Source organism: Elaeis guineensis, chromosome 9 (genome assembly GCF_000442705.2).
Source record: "Elaeis guineensis isolate ETL-2024a chromosome 9, EG11, whole genome shotgun sequence".
Taxonomy (NCBI): Eukaryota; Viridiplantae; Streptophyta; class Magnoliopsida; order Arecales; family Arecaceae; genus Elaeis; species Elaeis guineensis.
The window spans coordinates 45,819,302-45,837,552 of NC_026001.2; the positions used below are offsets into that span (position 1 = coordinate 45,819,302).

General features: G+C 40.0%; 1 protein-coding gene across 1 annotated transcript in view; it reads left to right on the forward strand.

The window, feature by feature from the left end:
* Positions 1-18,251, forward strand: part of LOC105051220 (fanconi-associated nuclease 1 homolog) — a 119,873-nt gene that overhangs the window by 25,000 nt on the left and 76,622 nt on the right. Inside the window, 7 exon segments of the mRNA XM_019852846.3 lie at positions 2,255-2,784; positions 2,863-2,964; positions 4,585-4,765; positions 4,768-4,845; positions 4,924-4,986; positions 6,933-7,007; positions 7,103-7,224. Coding sequence (XP_019708405.2) covers positions 2,255-2,784; positions 2,863-2,964; positions 4,585-4,765; positions 4,768-4,845; positions 4,924-4,986; positions 6,933-7,007; positions 7,103-7,224 — 1,151 coding nt within the window.

An 18,251-nucleotide genomic window follows, 5' to 3' on the forward strand; every position in this document is an offset into this window, starting at 1 on the left:
CAGTGTCGAAGTAACATGTCCTTTGATCTGTAGTGAAAAAAACATTACTTTTTTCTGGGTGAAATCAGGTGTGTGTTGATAGTGTAGCTTTTTGTTAGGAGAAAAGAAACATAAAGGAAAGATTCTCTGGAACATGGTTTGCGATACTGGTGCATACCGCCCAGTATGCCTTGACCCATATGCCAGGCACATCGAAACTATATTGCATGGTACAGGCTGGGTTTCAGTATCGAGACGGACAACCTTGCTTTGGAATCTATTGAACAAGGAGCAAGGGGTTTTCTGTCCTAAAAGTAGGTTATTTTAGGGCTCTGTAAATTGCTGATGGGTGAAAATTGTTGGAGTAGAAATTAAATAATTCTCCGTTAGTACCCAATGATTTATAAGGGTGAGGTAAATGATTTGATGATTCGACTTGGATTTAGAAAATACTCTAGGAGCTGTTCTAGTTTTATTCTAACAACTTAATGTTTATTAACTTGCATGTTGCAAAATTTCGATGAAAAACCATCGTGATGGTATCTTTATGAAGGTTATATTGAGTTCTCAAGTGTAATGCTGGAGATTGAGTGTGAAAATCCATTATCTAACACCAAGCTGTTGAGGCAATCATGATGAACCTGTGAGATGATTCATACTCCTAAATCATGTAACTTGAAGTTAAGTTTTTGTTATAGTTTTGCAATGAATCCACTAGGAGGAACAAGATACCAATATTAAGACTTGCATGAGGAAATTAGCTCTTGCAGTAAATGTGATCATGCAACGGTAAACTATACAATATCTGCATATTCATCATACAACTTTGATTCAATTAAAAGCACTCATATAATTTTGTAAATTCTCATTTATTTGTATTATCATTATACTTACTAATGTTTTTGTTTGTTTCAAAGTCTGAGGGTTTAAAGAAAATAATGATGTTCTCATTCAAATTGTACATAATCTACATTTTAGTAAATTGAACAAATTCATGTAGACCTTGTAACATGTATTTTGGTTTGTAAGTATTTTTTTGGTGATATGTTGACAGATAGATGTCCATAAATGGTTTATAATTCCGTCGAAATATACAAGATAGTACTTGTTAGTTATGATTATATTACTGTGATGCCCTATTACTGAGTGGTAACCACAAACTTAGAAATCGATATAAAAGGTAATGCTTTCCCTTTTTAGGGAATAAGATAAAGGGAATCCTGAAATTATGGAGTAGAATAGAAATAATATATGAGCAGAAATTGACTCAAGGATTGCAGTGACAGTGGGTTGGGTCTGTAACAATATAGGACCTCACCCAAAAAGACACTCCAAAAGTTATACTTAGGGTTCCTTGGCCCTATATAAGTTCCTAAGATCTGCTCTGATATCGATATAATCACCCAAAAGGCTAGCTAGAAGTTATATTTTTGGTTCTTTAGCCCTATATAAATATCTAATATCTTTTCAGTGCACAACTGATATGGAATTAAACACATGCTTGCACAAGTCCTTGTAGGGTTGGTAATGCAGTACTGTACCATTCTAACCAAAACCAGGGACAAGATAGGTATGGGACACTGGTCCTTTCAGGGGATTGGATGGTGGATTTAAACTTGTTGGACTAGTTGGTACCAGGGCTGGTTCAGTCGGTACCAAAGTGTGAGTAGACCAGGCTGCCTAGTTTGGAAAAAGAAAAGAGAATGAGGTCTTTCTTGGTCCTTTATTACAGGTGTCTGATGTGCGGGCATATCCAAAGAAATAGAGTTTGGGTCGGGGGGGGGGGGTGTAGAGAGAGAGGAGAAAGGAGGGCAGATCCAACCTCCCTTCACTGTGATCCAGCCTCCTCATTGTAGAAGCCTCACACATTTGTTATGTTACCAGTCTCCCTTTAAGATAAAAACCATACTTAAGGATATTAAAAATATATCAATATTCACTAAAGTTTCTTTTAATATAAAGTTAGAAAAATGAAAAGCAAAAAATATGTCCAGGTAAGGTATCGGAACGCAGGACCATCCCAACAGTCAGGAAGTACCTTCCCAGTGCCACATCCTTCTGGAAAATACTGGTGGAGCCAGAGGGCTAGGTGCTGGTCTTTTAAACCTTGAATAAGCTTTTCCATGGATAATACCATTTCATGCATATGACATTTAGTTTAAATTGATTGTCGCTATCCCAGTTAGTTTGTTATATTATGTTATTTCTAAATATATTGTTCTGTGTAGAATGCTAGTTGTTGCTAGTTAATTATGCTTTTTCAAATTGTTTGCAGACACATGCCTAGCCAGAGGAATGAAACGAAAGTTGACCCAAAGCACCCTTCTTCAGTTCAAGTTTTGCCCAAGATCTAAAAGTGAATCTAGTTTGGGTGATTTAGAAAATGATAAGGAGAAGGCAAGGAAAAGGGCATCACCTAAGGAAAGTGATCCTAGTAATTCTCCTTCACTGTCTAGATATGGTTTGACTGGAATTAGTGAAAGGACGCCGTGTGCATCAGACTCTCCATATCATTCTCTCAGTAGTTCAAAAATCTGTACTGATGCTTCCCTAGAAGGCTTAGAAATTGTAGATGCTGTCATTTCTAAAGTGGAAGATCCTCTTTACTCCGATATGTTTCCTCAAAATGTGAAGACACAGATGCCTAAGCTTGGTATATGTGGACCTGGAGATGCTAATTCTGTAATTACGCTTGAAACTTTTATAGTTGGTCGTAGATTCCACGGCAATGCTGAGTTGTGGCAAGGTGCAAGCATATTCATTTTGAGAGACCCTCAAAATCCCAAGGATAAGCATGCTATCAAGGTTCACTATTTATTTTACTTAGTTTTCTATACTTTTGTTATTTTCCATATTAAACATCGACTGATTTCTTCTTAATAGGTGCTTTCTGCTGATTTTGATGGAAGGGTGCTTGGATATTTGCCTCGAGAATTGGCCAAGTATCTGTCTCCTCTAATTGATAATCACCATATCAAGTGTGAGGTACAACACACTATCCAAAAAAAAAAAAAATCTTTTCTTTTGGTAGCCAAGCTACTTCAGGCAGATTGCTGCCACTATTATGATCCGTGGTTACATGCCAGGGCTTGTACTTGACAGATCGCAATTGGCTTGTTTATGAATGGAATATAAATTCAGATTTGCTAATTTTATCTATTCAACTCATGTGTTTTGTATATGAATTTTGTAAACTTATTTGCCATGCTTGCTTTTCATGTCAGCTGTTTCATGTATCTTGGGAAAGGAATTCTGTATATTTAACACAATTTGTTATTTTTAATGACCTTACAGTATTTTTAACAGTTTTAAACTGTGGGTGAGATGTGTTACTACCATCTTTGGCATTAAGTTTTGAATATGAAATTGAGTAGATGGTTTTTGATGTATCAATTTCTTTTTCTATTTGTTGATGGAAAAATTGACCTTTAGGTTGACCCATATGGTGAACAGAATTAGTAAGCCAACCCCTAGATGGGTTTGAAGATTGCTTCTAGTGGCTGTAGTTTTCACTGTCCATTTATATCTAGATTTTCATTTTACATCATTGTATTTGTGATATTGCTTTGGTACTTAACAAAGTTTCATTAAATAGCTTGGCTTTGTCATGTTGAATATTCCAATTAATTTCTTAGGAATGCTCTACAGTTATTTGGCAGTTTTCTTGTGGTGTCATCTATATGTATACATAAAACATTGAATGATTGTGCTTCTGAGCTAGCCATTTTTTGTTTGTTTAGCCTATAATACAGACACATATTGTCTCATGATTTATTAGTAACTCAATTCTATGTACTTGATTTCAATAAAATTGCGACGGTCTTATTTAAGGATACAACAATCATGCATGCTTATCAATGATGGACATGAACTTCTTTGGTTTTCTTTAATTTCTAACGATTCATGCTAGAGTTTACCCCTTAATCCCTATTTTTGGGCCCAAAATCCATCGTTTTGATGGGTTTCAAAGTCGTTTTATGTTTAGGAGTCTGTTTTTGGTTCAGATTCGCATTCTTAGTTTATTTAATTTCTAGCTATCCATGTTTGGGTTTGCCAGTTCACCTTAGTTTTCGAGCCCAAAATCCATCATTTTAATGGGTTTCGGCACTGATTTATTTATAGGAGTTCATTTTTGGTTCAGATTTATATTCTTAGTTTTATATTGAGGAGACTATTTTTGGATCAGATTCATATTCTTAGTTTTATTTAATTTCTAACAATCCGTGTCAAGGTTTATCCATTCACCCTTGCTCTGGGGCCCAAAATTCATAGTTTTGGAGAGTTTTGGAGTCATTTTATACTTAGGAGTCCGTTTTTGGTTCAAATTCGTACTCTTTGTTTTATTTAATTTCAAATTATCTGTGTTAAATTTTATCGTTCACCCTAGTTTTTGGGCCCAAAATCTTCTTGAATCCATTTTATGTTTAGAAGTCAGTTTTTGGGGCAGTCCAGTAAAACTTAATATATTAAAGCTTCTACAAGTATATAGAGATCCTGCATGACATGGCCACAAACACTAAATGCTACATGTACAGTATTGTTTCTTTTTTTTTTTAAATTCTATTTCAGATCATCTTGATATGTATCATCTGCATAATTTTTCAGGGATCTGTCACATCTCTTCCAAGACATCCTTATGATGTTATCCCTATTCAGCTGGTTTGTCAAATGGCAGAAAATGGTGATATGAAGTCTGATGATTGCCAGATATTAAAGTCTTTATGGGAAAGTGTCCTCCTTGCTATTGAATATGGAAAAGCAAATCCTCCTAGCATGACAAAGTACCAGCAAATTTTTGTTTGATGATTGAAGATGTTATGAACCATTATGCTTACCTTTTTACTGATAAAGAAAAATCATTTCTAGGTACTGTGTTTTTTCCTGTCTTTGTCCATCATCTTTTTTTCATAGTTATTATTGACGATAGCTTATGTTTTTCTGCAGGAGCTTTTAACTCATTATCTGATAATGGTCAAAGGCTATTTATTCGGCTCTATAATAGAAAAGGTGGGGTTTCTTTGGCTGTTGATCTTCAAAACCTGTTAGGCTTTCACGTTATTAGCCACATAGCTTCATATGTTTCAAACCTAAATTTTTATTCTTTTAATAAATTTATGGATAATTGATCAACCGAAGAGCTTAAGTTTAAATTAGTTTCTGCTGTCTTTGTTGAAATGCTTTCTGTTACCTATTTTTTCACTTAAAGTTTGTCCCTGCATGAGGTGGTAGCATGTGTTGTATGAAATGGCTTTTCTTAGCAAAAAGCTTAATGGCTTTCTTAGCAAAAAGTTCTGACTTCTGGGTCTTGTTGTTCGCTGCCAGCATGTTGCACTATTGTTTGTATGAAATGTGGATTGCATATGGGTGCTGTTGTGTGTTCGCATGTATTTGCCAATAATAAAATGTACCTGACTGCATTGTGGTAATATGCTGTGGTACAGGGTTCTGCATGTTTTAATAGTCAGATTGGATGTAAGTACATAATATGTACCTCTACTTGCTGGTTTATCTGGTTGGTTTTGGTGTAAGGTTATCAAAGTATTGCAAAAATGATTAAGTGACTGGCTTAAATGACTATATGGTGCCAAAACATTTATGCACTACTTGTTATATGTTGGGCAGCCATCTGTCTCTCAATGTTTGTTTCCATGGTTTGTTGGCAGGTTTGGTCTACCTAATTGTTTAAATTGCTTGGTAATATGATTTGCACTATCTTTTGGACTTATTTCTAAAGAAAGAACTATTTTTAAAAACTCAGAATATATAACTTATAGAGCCTCATCTTTCAATTTTATCTACTGTTCATTTCTTTGAGCACAGTCTAAAGTATGTCGGATGTAAGTATCTTGGGAGTTGGGATATACAAACAGGGAGGTCTTTTACCCTATTGACATCTGACTACAACCTATGGTGGGATAGTGACCCATTTACTGGCTCCACAGTGAAAAAAGGACCCACCCCTCCTCCCCCACACCCCACCCAACCCCAGCACCCCAGGGGTTTGGAATAGATGAACACAAGAAATCTTTGGAAGGTGGTAAGGTATGAGAGTCTTGGCTGTATACCAGGTTTGGAAACTGATGGGCCTGCTTTCTTGAACCTAAACAGGTTGATTTCAATCCTGTCAGGTGTAATCAAATAATGGTAATTGACTGCAAAGGTCACTGTTATGGTTCACTGTACTGGTGTGTACCACCCAAACTGGGCATACAGAGTCTCGGTACACCGAACTGACCCCATACAGGGTGTACCGACCTGTATTAGTGTTGCACATGTATGAGTTCTCTAATACCAAGACGGCGAACCTTGGATGGCACACTATATGGCTCTGAATCTGCTTTTGAAAGTGCAAGAAACTAGTGTACAAATACATAATACACTTACAAATTTATATCAACACTAATGAATAAGGTGGTTTATTAGTTGCACATTTATTAACTGTTGAAACTATTATAAAATCATCTGCCATGCTAGATATTAGTCACTTGTAGTACAATGGAATCTGATATCTGTGCGCATATGTGCTAAACAATTTATCTGCAACACTTCATTTTCTGAGTAATTAGCTTGTTGATTTGATTTCCTTGAAGCTGTTGCTAATGGTGTTTGATATGTACTTATACCTCTTTCTTTTCAACAATTTAAAATTTAACATGAAGATGACCTCAAAATACCAAGTCAAACAATCTGATTCTGATGGTTTGCTTCATTTGCAGAGAATAAAGTTTGAACTGATGATATTTTCATTTTTCTTAGAAAAGATATTGCAGTTGATATGTTGCAGGGATATGAATATGTATTCATGTTTACACTTAAAATCAATCTTCTTAAATGAGATCTGGACAGTTATATATTACTGGAGTAAGAGTGGCGCCTCATTGTGCAAAGTAGGATGAATATGAGTTAGTTGACAAAGATGTTGCGACTTATTAGCAATTCAAACTTTAATGTAGGACCATGGTTTCGAACGAGCAATATTTCCTACCCTGAGATATCCGATCCACTGCAAGCAGTTGAGGAATTACAATGTAACTCCCAAGCCTTTTAATTTGTTACTTAACATTACCAAATGCAAGTTCTTTTGACATGCATCATGAAATCTTTTTTTTTTTTTTTAATGCAGTGGCTGGTTACCTCTATTTGTTTAATTCATATGAGGATCCGTTCACATATGATATGAAAGAAGTTCTTGATTTGCTGAATGTTTATGAGATACGAGAAATTTTAAAACAGGAGCCTCCTAAGGTTTGTTTCTTTATGCTTATACATTGAGCTTTCAGAGCATCTCTGTCAAATTTAGCAAGCCATATGCTATCCAGTTAGGGATGTCAATGGGGATGGATATCTGAATATTTTACCCATCCTCGAACCGAACTGGTGGTTTTAACCAAAATAAAATGGGCATGGTTTTGGTGAAGGTTTTAAAAGTCAAAAACTGTTCAGTTTTGGTTTCAGTTTTCATGAATTTTCCGATCTGAACCTGACCCAAAACCGAACCCAACACCGAATACTGAACCTGAAATGGAACATACCCAATATCTCTTAGTACCCTTTATATTTAGGATAAATCCTAGCCCTCTATCCCATTCAATCTGGACCGTCCATAGACCATATATGGGTAAATGACTAAATGGACAAACCTTAGAGGCCAGAAAGGTAGGTTTTTTCCTCCCTTAGGTTCTTCTTCGCAATTATTGTGTTTGTTGGACTTGTTTTCTTTGATGTAGTTAGACTTGTTTTTAATTTGGATTATTGTATTTGTTGGATGGTTGTATTATTATTTTAGAATCATGGAGTTTGTTGGATGGTTGTGTTATTATTTTAGAATTATTGACTTTGGTGGATGGTTGTGTTATTATTTTTAGACATTTATTAGTTGAGTTGGTATGAATTATATGAAAATTATAGATGACATCTTTAATTTGGATATTTATGTTTAAAATTTTCAAATGCATCCAGAAAAGTTAAAATGGTTTTCAGTTTTGTTTTTTTTTTTTTCCTCCAGTGGCGGTTATGGCTTTTTATTTCAAAAACCATTTGGTTTTGGTTTTGGGGAGCGGTGGTGGATTTCAATTTGGTTTCGGTTTTGTCATGAACAGTGCCGAATCCACCGTGTTGACATCCCTATATTTAGTGCTGTACTTTTGTACTTGGGAAGCTTTTAGCTTTTTATATGCATTTTAATGCTTGCATCAAAAGAATACCTTGTTCTTAGTCATAAAAAGTTCAGACGTTAGGCGATTTAGCCAATTTTCTACCAAGGTATGGTTTTATTATCCAGAACAGAGCTTAATTATGCATTCTTCTAATTTAAATGTTTTGTTACAGTTCACACAGCTGATACATCACTAAGTTTGGTTATTTTATATTTTCAAAATCTCTGCTGTCATCCTTCTTTAATTGCAGAAAAGATATTGTGGGGTAATTATAGAATGGGCCTAGGGTATCATTCGAGTAACTCAAATATGAAAGATGTGGAGTGGTGTCACCTTTTTTAAAATTCTATCTAGGTGGTTGAAGACAATGTATTTCCATTGTTGATATTGGTGCATCCCTTGAGCAAGGCTGGATGCATGGATGATCTTTATTATGTGAACCGAGTCCTACTTGGTTGAGATGCGGTCCCAATGCCCTCTTAATATGATGCTCCCACAACCACTTCTCACCCATTGCTCTTCTCTCTCTCTCTCTCTCTTGCTGTGTCTCTCTCTCCCGCATGAGCAGTCCAGTGATGCTCCTCTTTTTCTTTCTTTTGTATGCCTATTGATCATGACATCTTGTGAATTTCTACAACAATTTCTTTTTCTTTCATTCTCCATATCATTTTAATATTGAAACAATTTTCTATATATATATATATATATGAGTTATATTCTGTAAAGAGTCTATATAAATAATTTCTGCAATAATTAATTTCAGTGAAACAAAAATTTATTTTAATTTTTGTAAATTAATTTTCTGAAATTTTTCTCTGTACAATGCTAAAAGGCTTGGATTGACAAATGGCATGATGTAGGTTCAAGCCAGGGGTGGCCACTTTGAGGAAAAATGCCCAAGGTTATGTCTATCACTAGTTTGCCCCTCCCTGACCTCAGAGGGCCATAACCATATAATGCCTTTTTTGTGATTTGAAAATTATTTTTGTTTTCAAATACCCATGTACTAGATTTTTGTATATTAAACGTTTGTAATTTAATTTTGTAAAATAACATTTCTATGAATTTATTTCTCTTTAATTAGATAACATTACTGTGACTATTATATTGGCATATAAATAGTTAAAAATAAATTTCAGAATGATGAAAATTTTGTATATTAAATTTCTAGGCAATAAATTGCAAGAAGAAAATTCTGATCATTAAATTTCAGTACATACTATATTTTAGTATCTTACATTCTTAGTATTAAATTTTTGTACATACTATATTTTGGTGTAGAATTTTTATATTAAATTTTGAGGACATATTTGTTATTTGTTGGGTATAAAATACCCCCCAGCCGAAGTTCGTGACAGGAGTGGCCCTCTGGGGGTTCTGCCGACTTCCGACCTGCGGCGACATCCCCCGAACCTCTCTGGCGGCCGAGCCTCCGCAACACTCCCAAGTTTTGCCAACGGATAAGCCCCCACAGCGTCGACCGGATTCTTCGCGGCGGACGGACTCCACCCAAGCTTCCACGATGATCGACCACCTTCTAGACTCTATTCGGACTCCTACGGGAGCCGGACTTCGTCTTCGACTTCAACTGCAGGCAGACTCCATCCGGACTCCTACGGGAGTCGGATTCCGTCCCCTACTCCAAATGCAGGTAGACTCCATCCGGACTCCTACGGGAGCCGGACTTCGTCCTCTACTTCAACTGTAGGCAGACTCCATCCGGACTCCTATGGGAGCGGATTCCGTCCCCGACGCCAAATGCAGGTAGACTCCATCCGGACTCCTACGGGAGCCAGATTCCGTCCCCTACTCCAAATGCAGGTAGACTCCATCCGGACTCCTACGGGAGCCGGACTTCGTCCTTGACTTCAACTGCAGGCAGACTCCATCCGGACTCCTACGGGAGCCGGACTTCGTCCTCGACTTCAACTGCAGGCAGACTCCATCCGGACTCCTACGGGAGCCGGATTCCGTCCCCTACTCCAAATGCAGGTAGACTCCATCCGGACTCCTACGGGAGTCGGACTTCGTCTTCGACTTCAACTGCAGGCAGACTCCATCCGGACTCCTACGGGGGCCGGATTCCGTCCCCGATGCCAAATGCAGGCAGACTCCATCCGGACTCCTACGGGAGCTGGATTCCGTCCCCGACGCCAAATGCAGGTAGACTCCATCCGGACTCCTACGGGAGCCGGATTTCGTTCCCTACTCCAAATGCAGGTAGACTCCATCCGAACTCCTACGGGAGTCGGACTTCGTCCTCGACTTCAACTGCAGGCAGACTCCATCCGGACTCCTACGGGAGCCGGACTTCATCCTCGACTTTAACTGCAGGCAGACTCCATCCGGACTCCTACGGGAGCGGATTCATCCCGACTTAACTGCAGGCAGACTCCATCCGGACTCCTACGGGAGCTGGATTCCGTCCCGACGCCAAATGCAGGTAGACTCCATCCGGACTCCTACGGGAGCCGGATTCCGTCCCCTACTCCAAATGCAGGTAGACTCCATCCGGACTCCTATGGGAGCCGGATTTCGTCCTCGACTTCAACTGCAGGCAGACTCCATCCGGACTCCTACGGGAGCCGGACTTCGTCCTCGACTTCAACTGCAGGCAGACTCCATCCGGACTCCTACGGGAGCCGGATTCCGTCCTCGACGCCAAATGCAGGTAGACTCCATCCGGACTCCTACGGGAGCCGGATTCTGTCCCCTACTCCAAATGCAGGTAGACTCCATCCGGACTTCTACGGGAGCCGGACTCCGTCCCCTACTCCAAATGCAGGTAGACTCCATCCGGACTCCTACGGGAGCCGGATTCCATCCCCTACTCCAAATGCAGGTAGACTCCATCCGGACTCCTACGGGAGCTGGATTCCGTCCTCGACGCCAAATGCAGGCAGACTCCATCCGGACTCCTACGGGAGCCGGACTTCGTCCTAAACTCCTATTGCAGGTGGACCTCACCCCGAACTCCTACAAGGACCGGACTTCGAGCCCCTACTGCAAGCGACCCGCTCTGAGTTTCTGCTACAAATGATCTACTTCGAGCGGTCCGCGCCGGATTTCCACTGCAAGCCTTTGGCCGAGCCACCTCCTGCGACGGATTCCATGCGGCCCCATTACTCCCTGGCAGACCGCAGTAACGGCCACGATTTTGCTCCACCTCCTGCGACGGATTTCGCGCGGCCCCATCACTCCCTGGCAGGCCGCAGTAACGGCCACGATTCTGCTCCACCTCCTGCGACGGATTCTGCGTGGCTCCACTACTCCCTGGCGAGTCGCGACAACGGACGCCGCTCCACTATCCGCAATAGACTCCACGTGGCGAGCCGTGGTAACAGCCACGACTCCATCCCACTATTCTTCATAATAAATCTCTCCTGGCCCCGTGCGGCCCATGACCAGGCGGTTACGAACGTCGCCATCAATCCGTTGCTCCCTCCGCCTATAAAAGGGGGACCTCAGATACGTTATTCCCTAAGCTCTCATTTCTTACCTAAAAACTCTGCTAAAATTTTCGTTCGAGCACTCCGTTCTTGTTGAGGCAGAGAACTGACTTGAGCGTCGGAGGGTCTTGCCGGAGCAACCCCACCTCCGGTTTAGACTTCTTTTGCAGGTTCCGGCGGCGACCGCGACTCCCTCAGCTCCAGCTTCTCTGACGCAGGCGGATTTTTGCACCAACATTATCAAATATAAGTTTTATTTATTGGCTTTCTGCACAAAATATTTTAGTAAAAAGAAAAAAATGTATGAAATATTAATCTGAAATTCTTGAAATTTATTACATTAAAAGATGGCTAGAATTTTATTGAGCATATCATATGACATACTTGTTTGTTTGCAGAAATTTATTTTTGGGTTTTATTAATAAAGTCGCTTAGCTCCATGCAGGTTTAGGGATCTTGTTGATGTTGGGCAATTGTTTAGGCTGTAGCCAGGTCCTAGGGTTATCGAAGACCTACAATTGCGTAATGTACTTTTATATTAAGGTTTGTGTTGGATAAAAATTTTTGCCAAAAATGTTGCTGGGTGCCTTCGAAACAACAAACCGGTGGTAGTGACTATCAGGAAGTTGTCAATAATCTTGCTAGGAACATCCAAGCAGAGCAACAAGAGCATAGAATGCTCCAACTAATGCAAATATCATTTGGAGATTTGGAGTTTTGTAGTTGCAACAATAGCTATAGTAGCAATAGTTGCATTAGCACATAGACACAACAGCAATAGTTGCAAGTTGCAACGATAGCAGGGCATCGGGGCACACCAAAGGCAGCATAATACTCTCTCCGAGCTTAAGAGTTTGGTCCCACTAGCTTTTAAGGGGACCAGAAGCCTTAGAGGCTAAAATTGGTTGACGGAAATGGAGAAGGCATTTGTAGTTCTGAGATGCCGAGGTGAAGATATGGTGTCATATGCCTCCTATATGTAGCAGAGAGAGGCATGTGATTAGTGGCAAATGGTAGAGCACAAGTATGAGCATGACAGAGCAATTCACTTGGGAGAGGTTTTGTGAAGAATTCCATGAGAAGTACCTTTCCTAAAGCATGAAAATTTAGGAGTAGAAGTTTATTACATTGAGGTAAAGAGGCATGATAGTGTCTATATATGAGGTCAAGTTTCTTGGGCCAGCTAAATTTGCCCTGAAGTTAGTAGAGGATAAGTATAGCTATGTTCACAAATTTTCGATGATATTGAGGTTAGAAATCAGGAAGTGGTACCATGGTTCGTCAAATTGTTTGGTTCAGGGAGTGCTGAACTATATTGGCAGCTGACGAGGATGATTTTGGCATTCGAAATGAGAAAATGACTGAGGAGAAGGAAAGAGAGGAAGAGAGGGGGAGGGAAGGAGAGAGAGGGCCTTCAGAGGTTGTTGAAGGCGTCGGAGGGTAGCCAAGCTTGTTGCACCGTTGCTGAGCTTGATGGAAGCTGGAAGAGGGTGGAGGGAGGGGACGAGAGAGAGGTCCTCAAAGGCCTCTAAGGGGGCCGACGAGGCCCTTTGGTCCATGTTTCCTATTTTTTGGATTTATTGGGCAACTTCAACAGAAAATCCAAAGAAAAAAAAGAACAAAAAATAGTGAAGTCAGTCACATAGTTACTGGCTTCATTGGATAAATCCAAAAAAAAGGAAACGAGGGCTGAAGCCCTGGTTTCTATCAGGAGGAGGGCAAGCCCCTCCTTCGGCCTTCACTATCCTCAGCAGCAGCGCGGTGGCCTTGCCAGCTCTTTAGAGGCCTTTGACAGCCTCTGAGGGCCTTTTCTCTCTCCCTCTCCTTCCCTCCTTCTGCCCTCCTCCAGCTTCCACTGTGCTCGGCTGCCCTCCAGGGGCCCTCTCTCCCTCTCTCTCTCCTTCCCTCCCCCCACTCTCTCTCTTCTCCTATTCTCCCTCCGTCCTCTTTCTGTGTTGGTTCGGGCTTAGTATGGAACGACATGGGGGCATTTGAACCTACTATCAGCCAACTAGTCCGGGCTCCGGTACCGGCAAAGAGAACCTGGAGTGGTACTCTGAGTTAATGATTTATGGAGCGATAGTGAAGAAAGCCTTGTTTAATCGAATGAGAACTTGATGGAACTTGGCTAGACAAGAAGAGGAATCAAAAGAAGGGGATTAGGCCAAGGTTTGCTGTATCATTTGGTACCATACTGCCCGGGTGTACGGTACTTACACTGAACCGATACACAATCTTGTACCATATTGATATTTGATACGCCTCGCCATCTCGTACCATACCACGTAGCAACACTATAATAGGATGGTAAGGGTGTGGGGTCCAGTACGGAGATGGTGAACCTTGGATCAGGCCTAATGAATTTCAAAGGTATATTTGTACAAACATTAAAGGTTCAGCCAAGAGGCCAGCTAATAACTTTGTGGGTGGCAAGATTTAGTAGAGTGGTGGCGATTGATGCTACAATGCTGATAAGGAATGCCATTGAAGGATTGGTGTGTGTTTTGGATGTGGCCAGATAGGCTAGAGGATAGTGACATGTCCACACAGGAAGGAGAATTATACTGCTCAGATTCCTCAAATAGCTCTGCTTCTGGTATATAGAATCTCTTGGACAAAACAAGGGAGAAGTTAGAGACATAGGACTCAAGGGAGGGTCTATACTGTCACAAGGCACAATTTTCAAGCTTCCAATGCCATGGTGACAGGTCACGCTTCACCATCCAGTGTTTATGCTTGTGTTGCTTGATTTGGGTGCTCCTCATTTTTCACATCTACTACTTCTGTTAGAAAGCATAACATGCTGTGTGAGCCAATGAAAAATGAGCTGTGTTGAAACACTAGTTGTGCGTGTATTGATTATTGATTCTATTGTCCTATATAGTTAGGATTGGAGATAGAAAATTGCCTGCAGATCTAATAGTGTTAGATATGTGAGATTTTGATATTACATTGGGGATAAAACAAGGTTTGCTGTACCAATTGGTAACCTACTATACCAAGCATACCGCATCATGTCGGTATGCAGTTTCGTACCTTACCGACACTTGGTAAGCAATGATTTTTTGCTCTTCGAATCTAGAGGGACTATTTATATGGTAAGCAATGTGAATATTATCTGATCACAAGAGCCTAAAACTCATCTTCGCTCGAAATTAAATAGTAGGAAGAGAAGATGGTTAGAGCTGCTAAAGGATTGTGATTTGTCCATTAGTTACCATATTAGGAATGCTAATGTTATAGCTAATGCCTTGAGTAGTAAGTCTTCAGCTTTGATGCTTTGATCAATACTCAAATTATTTCTTGGAAGATTTGAGAAGGCTGAGGATAGAGGTTCAACTGCATGATTTGGGAGATTAGTTGGCTGGCCTTTGAGTCTAGACTGCAGTAATTGAGAAAATTGAGGCTGTTCAGAATAATAATCCTCAACCATTGAAGTCAGAAAATTAGTGGTTAGGTGATTAGTTTGAATTTCGAATCCATGATCATAGCTCTTTGAGATTTGGGAGCAACCAATGTGCCAATGGATTTGGATCTAAAAGGTGAGATTTTAAGAGAGGCTTATCAAGTTATATGGTACACCTTGGAGGCAATAAGATGTATAAAGATTCAAAGGAGCTGATTGGTGGAGTAATATGAAGAGGGAGAATGCTCAGTTTGTGGCTCAATGCTTAGCGTACACAAGGTTAAAATTGAGTACTCGAGGCTAGAGGGCTGTTGCTGCCTTTCGACATCCTGGCATGGAAGTGGGTGCATTTTATCATAGTTTTTGCATCTGGGTTACTCAAGATTTCTAGTGCAAATGATGTAGTTTGGAACTTTGGATGATTATGGAAAAGATTGATGGAGTCTCTACACTTTCTACTTATTAGAGTTGGCCTTAGTCTTGAAAGACTAGCTAGATTGTGCGTAAAAGAAATTGTGAAGTTGCATATGTAACCATTGTATCAGATAGAGATACCAGATTTATATCATGTTGCTCCTAGATTGATTTTGATGATTACAAAGCAGATTGAAGGGATACAAATATTTTAAATTGAAAAAGGCTTTATGCTCTTCAAGGGCAAAATCGTAATTTTGCTAAAATCCTGATTTGATAGTATCATTTGGTAGAACAAAAGATTTGTGATCCAATGGTGAAAATTTCATTGATTTTGGACTTGTATTTTGAAAGTTATGCATGTTTGAAAATCATGAGTCAACCCGTGAGTCAACTCATGGCAATGAGCTGATTGGCACACCCTGTGAGTCGACCCTCATGAGTCGACCCCCAGGCATGAGTCGACCCCCATGAGTCGACCCCTGCAGTTTTAGGCCAAAAGTTGCAGAAACTCATTTTCTGGCTGTTGCAACAGAAGTCGACTCATGAGTCGACTCCTGATGCATGAGTCGACTCATGAGTCGACCCCTGCGACGGAAAATGTCAGCAACGGCTATTTTTTTGCCCGTTTTAATTACCATTTATGCTTCCTAAAAATCCTCTAACGGCTCTTTATCTGCCTAAATTGTTTTCTCTTGCTTCTAATGCTACAAAATGCTTTAAATGATGAAAGAAATTGCAGATTAAATAGCGGATCAAACGTGAAATCAAATGTGAAGAGAAAAGAGAGGAAAAAGAGAAGAACAGAAGAGAGGATCCGAAATTTGCAAGAAAAAGCCTGAGATCAACGAAATATCCATAGAGAAAAAGAGAGAGGATCCACAATATACCAGAGAGATTGTGAAAGAGAAAAGGAAGATCTTTCAAGGAGAGAATTCTTCACGCCTATCGTTTCAACCTTGATCTAGAGATCGTTCAAAGCTTTCAAGAGATCTTCAATCAACAATCAACCTCTTCTCAAGCGTTCAACCGTTCATTCATCTTGAGAAAATCTGAAAAAGGAGTTCTTCATTTGAGTAAAGCTTTTATTGTTATATTTGCTCATTTAAGGAGCTGTTATTGTATTCATCTGTGCTCTAAATATTCTTACTCTTTGTGAGTTTTTGCTCTTGTTTTTGGAGGATTTCCAAAACAAGGAAAGGTTGATCCGAACCTGAAATCGGAGTATTTTGGGTTGGCTTGTACCCGGGAAACAAGTGTTCTAGCTTGGGATAGCTAGGGTCGGAGTTTCCGACGTCCTGTATTCTAGCTTGGGATAGCTAGTGTCGGAGTTTCCGACGTTTTGTATTCGGGTTGAATACAAAGGATAGTGGATTAAAATTCCCAAGTGGGATCTTGGGGAGTGGACGTAGGTGCAAGGTTAGCACCGAACCACTATAAATCCTTGTGTTTGTGGTGTGCTTTATCGCTTTATCTTATTTCTTTATTATATCCTTGCAATACTGCTTTAGTTAATTAATATTGATTTAAAGCCATTGTTTTGTTCTTCATAAGTTATCTGTTGGGCTTAAAATTTTTAGAAACCCAATTCACCCCCCCTCTTGGGTTGCATAGCTGGGCAACAAGTGGTATCAGAGCCAGTGCTCTAGCCCTTCTTTGATCTAACAATCAAAGAGCCAAAGATCTATGGCAACCCATGTTGGAACTTCTCTAGCTGAGGGGCAATCAACAAACCGACCTCCACTTTTCAATGGGTCTAATTACACCTATTGGAAAGCTCGGATGAAGATTTTCATACAAGCACTCGACTATGATATGTGGAGTATCATAGTGAATGGTCCTCACACACCCACCAAGATTATAGATGGTGAGGAGTCAACCAAACCCGAGAAAGAATGGGATGAGGTTGACAAGAAATTGGCACAATTAAATGCCAAAGCGATGAATGTTCTTTATTGTGCACTAGATGCTAGTGAATTTAATCGCATTTCTACTTGTGCATCTGCTAAAGAAATATGGAATAGGTTAGAAGTCACCCATGAGGGAACAAATCAAGTAAAAGAGTCTAAAATAAACATGCTTGTACATAAATATGAATTGTTCAAAATAGAGCATGATGAGTCCATAACTACTATGTTTACTCGTTTTACTGATATAATCAATGGTTTAAAAAGTCTTGGCAAATCTTATACTAACAGTGAACTTGTAAGGAAGATTCTCAGATCACTGCCAAGAACTTGGGAAGCCAAGGTGACTGCCATCCAAGAAGCAAAGGACTTGAACACTCTACCTCTAGAAGAGCTTCTTGGATCCTTGATGACTCATGAACTTAGCATGATGCAACATCAAGAGGATGAAATCAAAAAGAAAAGAACCATTGCCCTCAAATCCACAACTTCACCTGATTATGAAACAGATGACTCTGAAGATGAAGATCAGGATGAGGAGATGGCTCTCATCACCCGGAAATTCAAGAAGTTTCTAAGAAAAAGGAAACAGGGGATGAGAAAGAAATTTACAAAAGGGGATCAAAGCATAGAAAAGGAGAAAGATCAAACCCCTATATGCTACGAGTGCAAGAAGCCAGGACATTTCAGATCCGAATGTCCTCAATTGAAGAAAGGTCCAAAGAAATTCAAAAAGAAGGCAATGATGGCGACCTGGAGTGCGAGTGATGACTCAAGCTCCGACGAGGAAACCTCAACCGAACAAGCCAATCTGTGCCTGATGGCACATGAAAATGAGGTGTGTCTAGCATCCCAAGAAGGAAACAGGAAATGGTATCTTGACAGCGGATGCTCGAGACACATGACTGGTGATGAATCACAATTCATCACGCTTGATGCT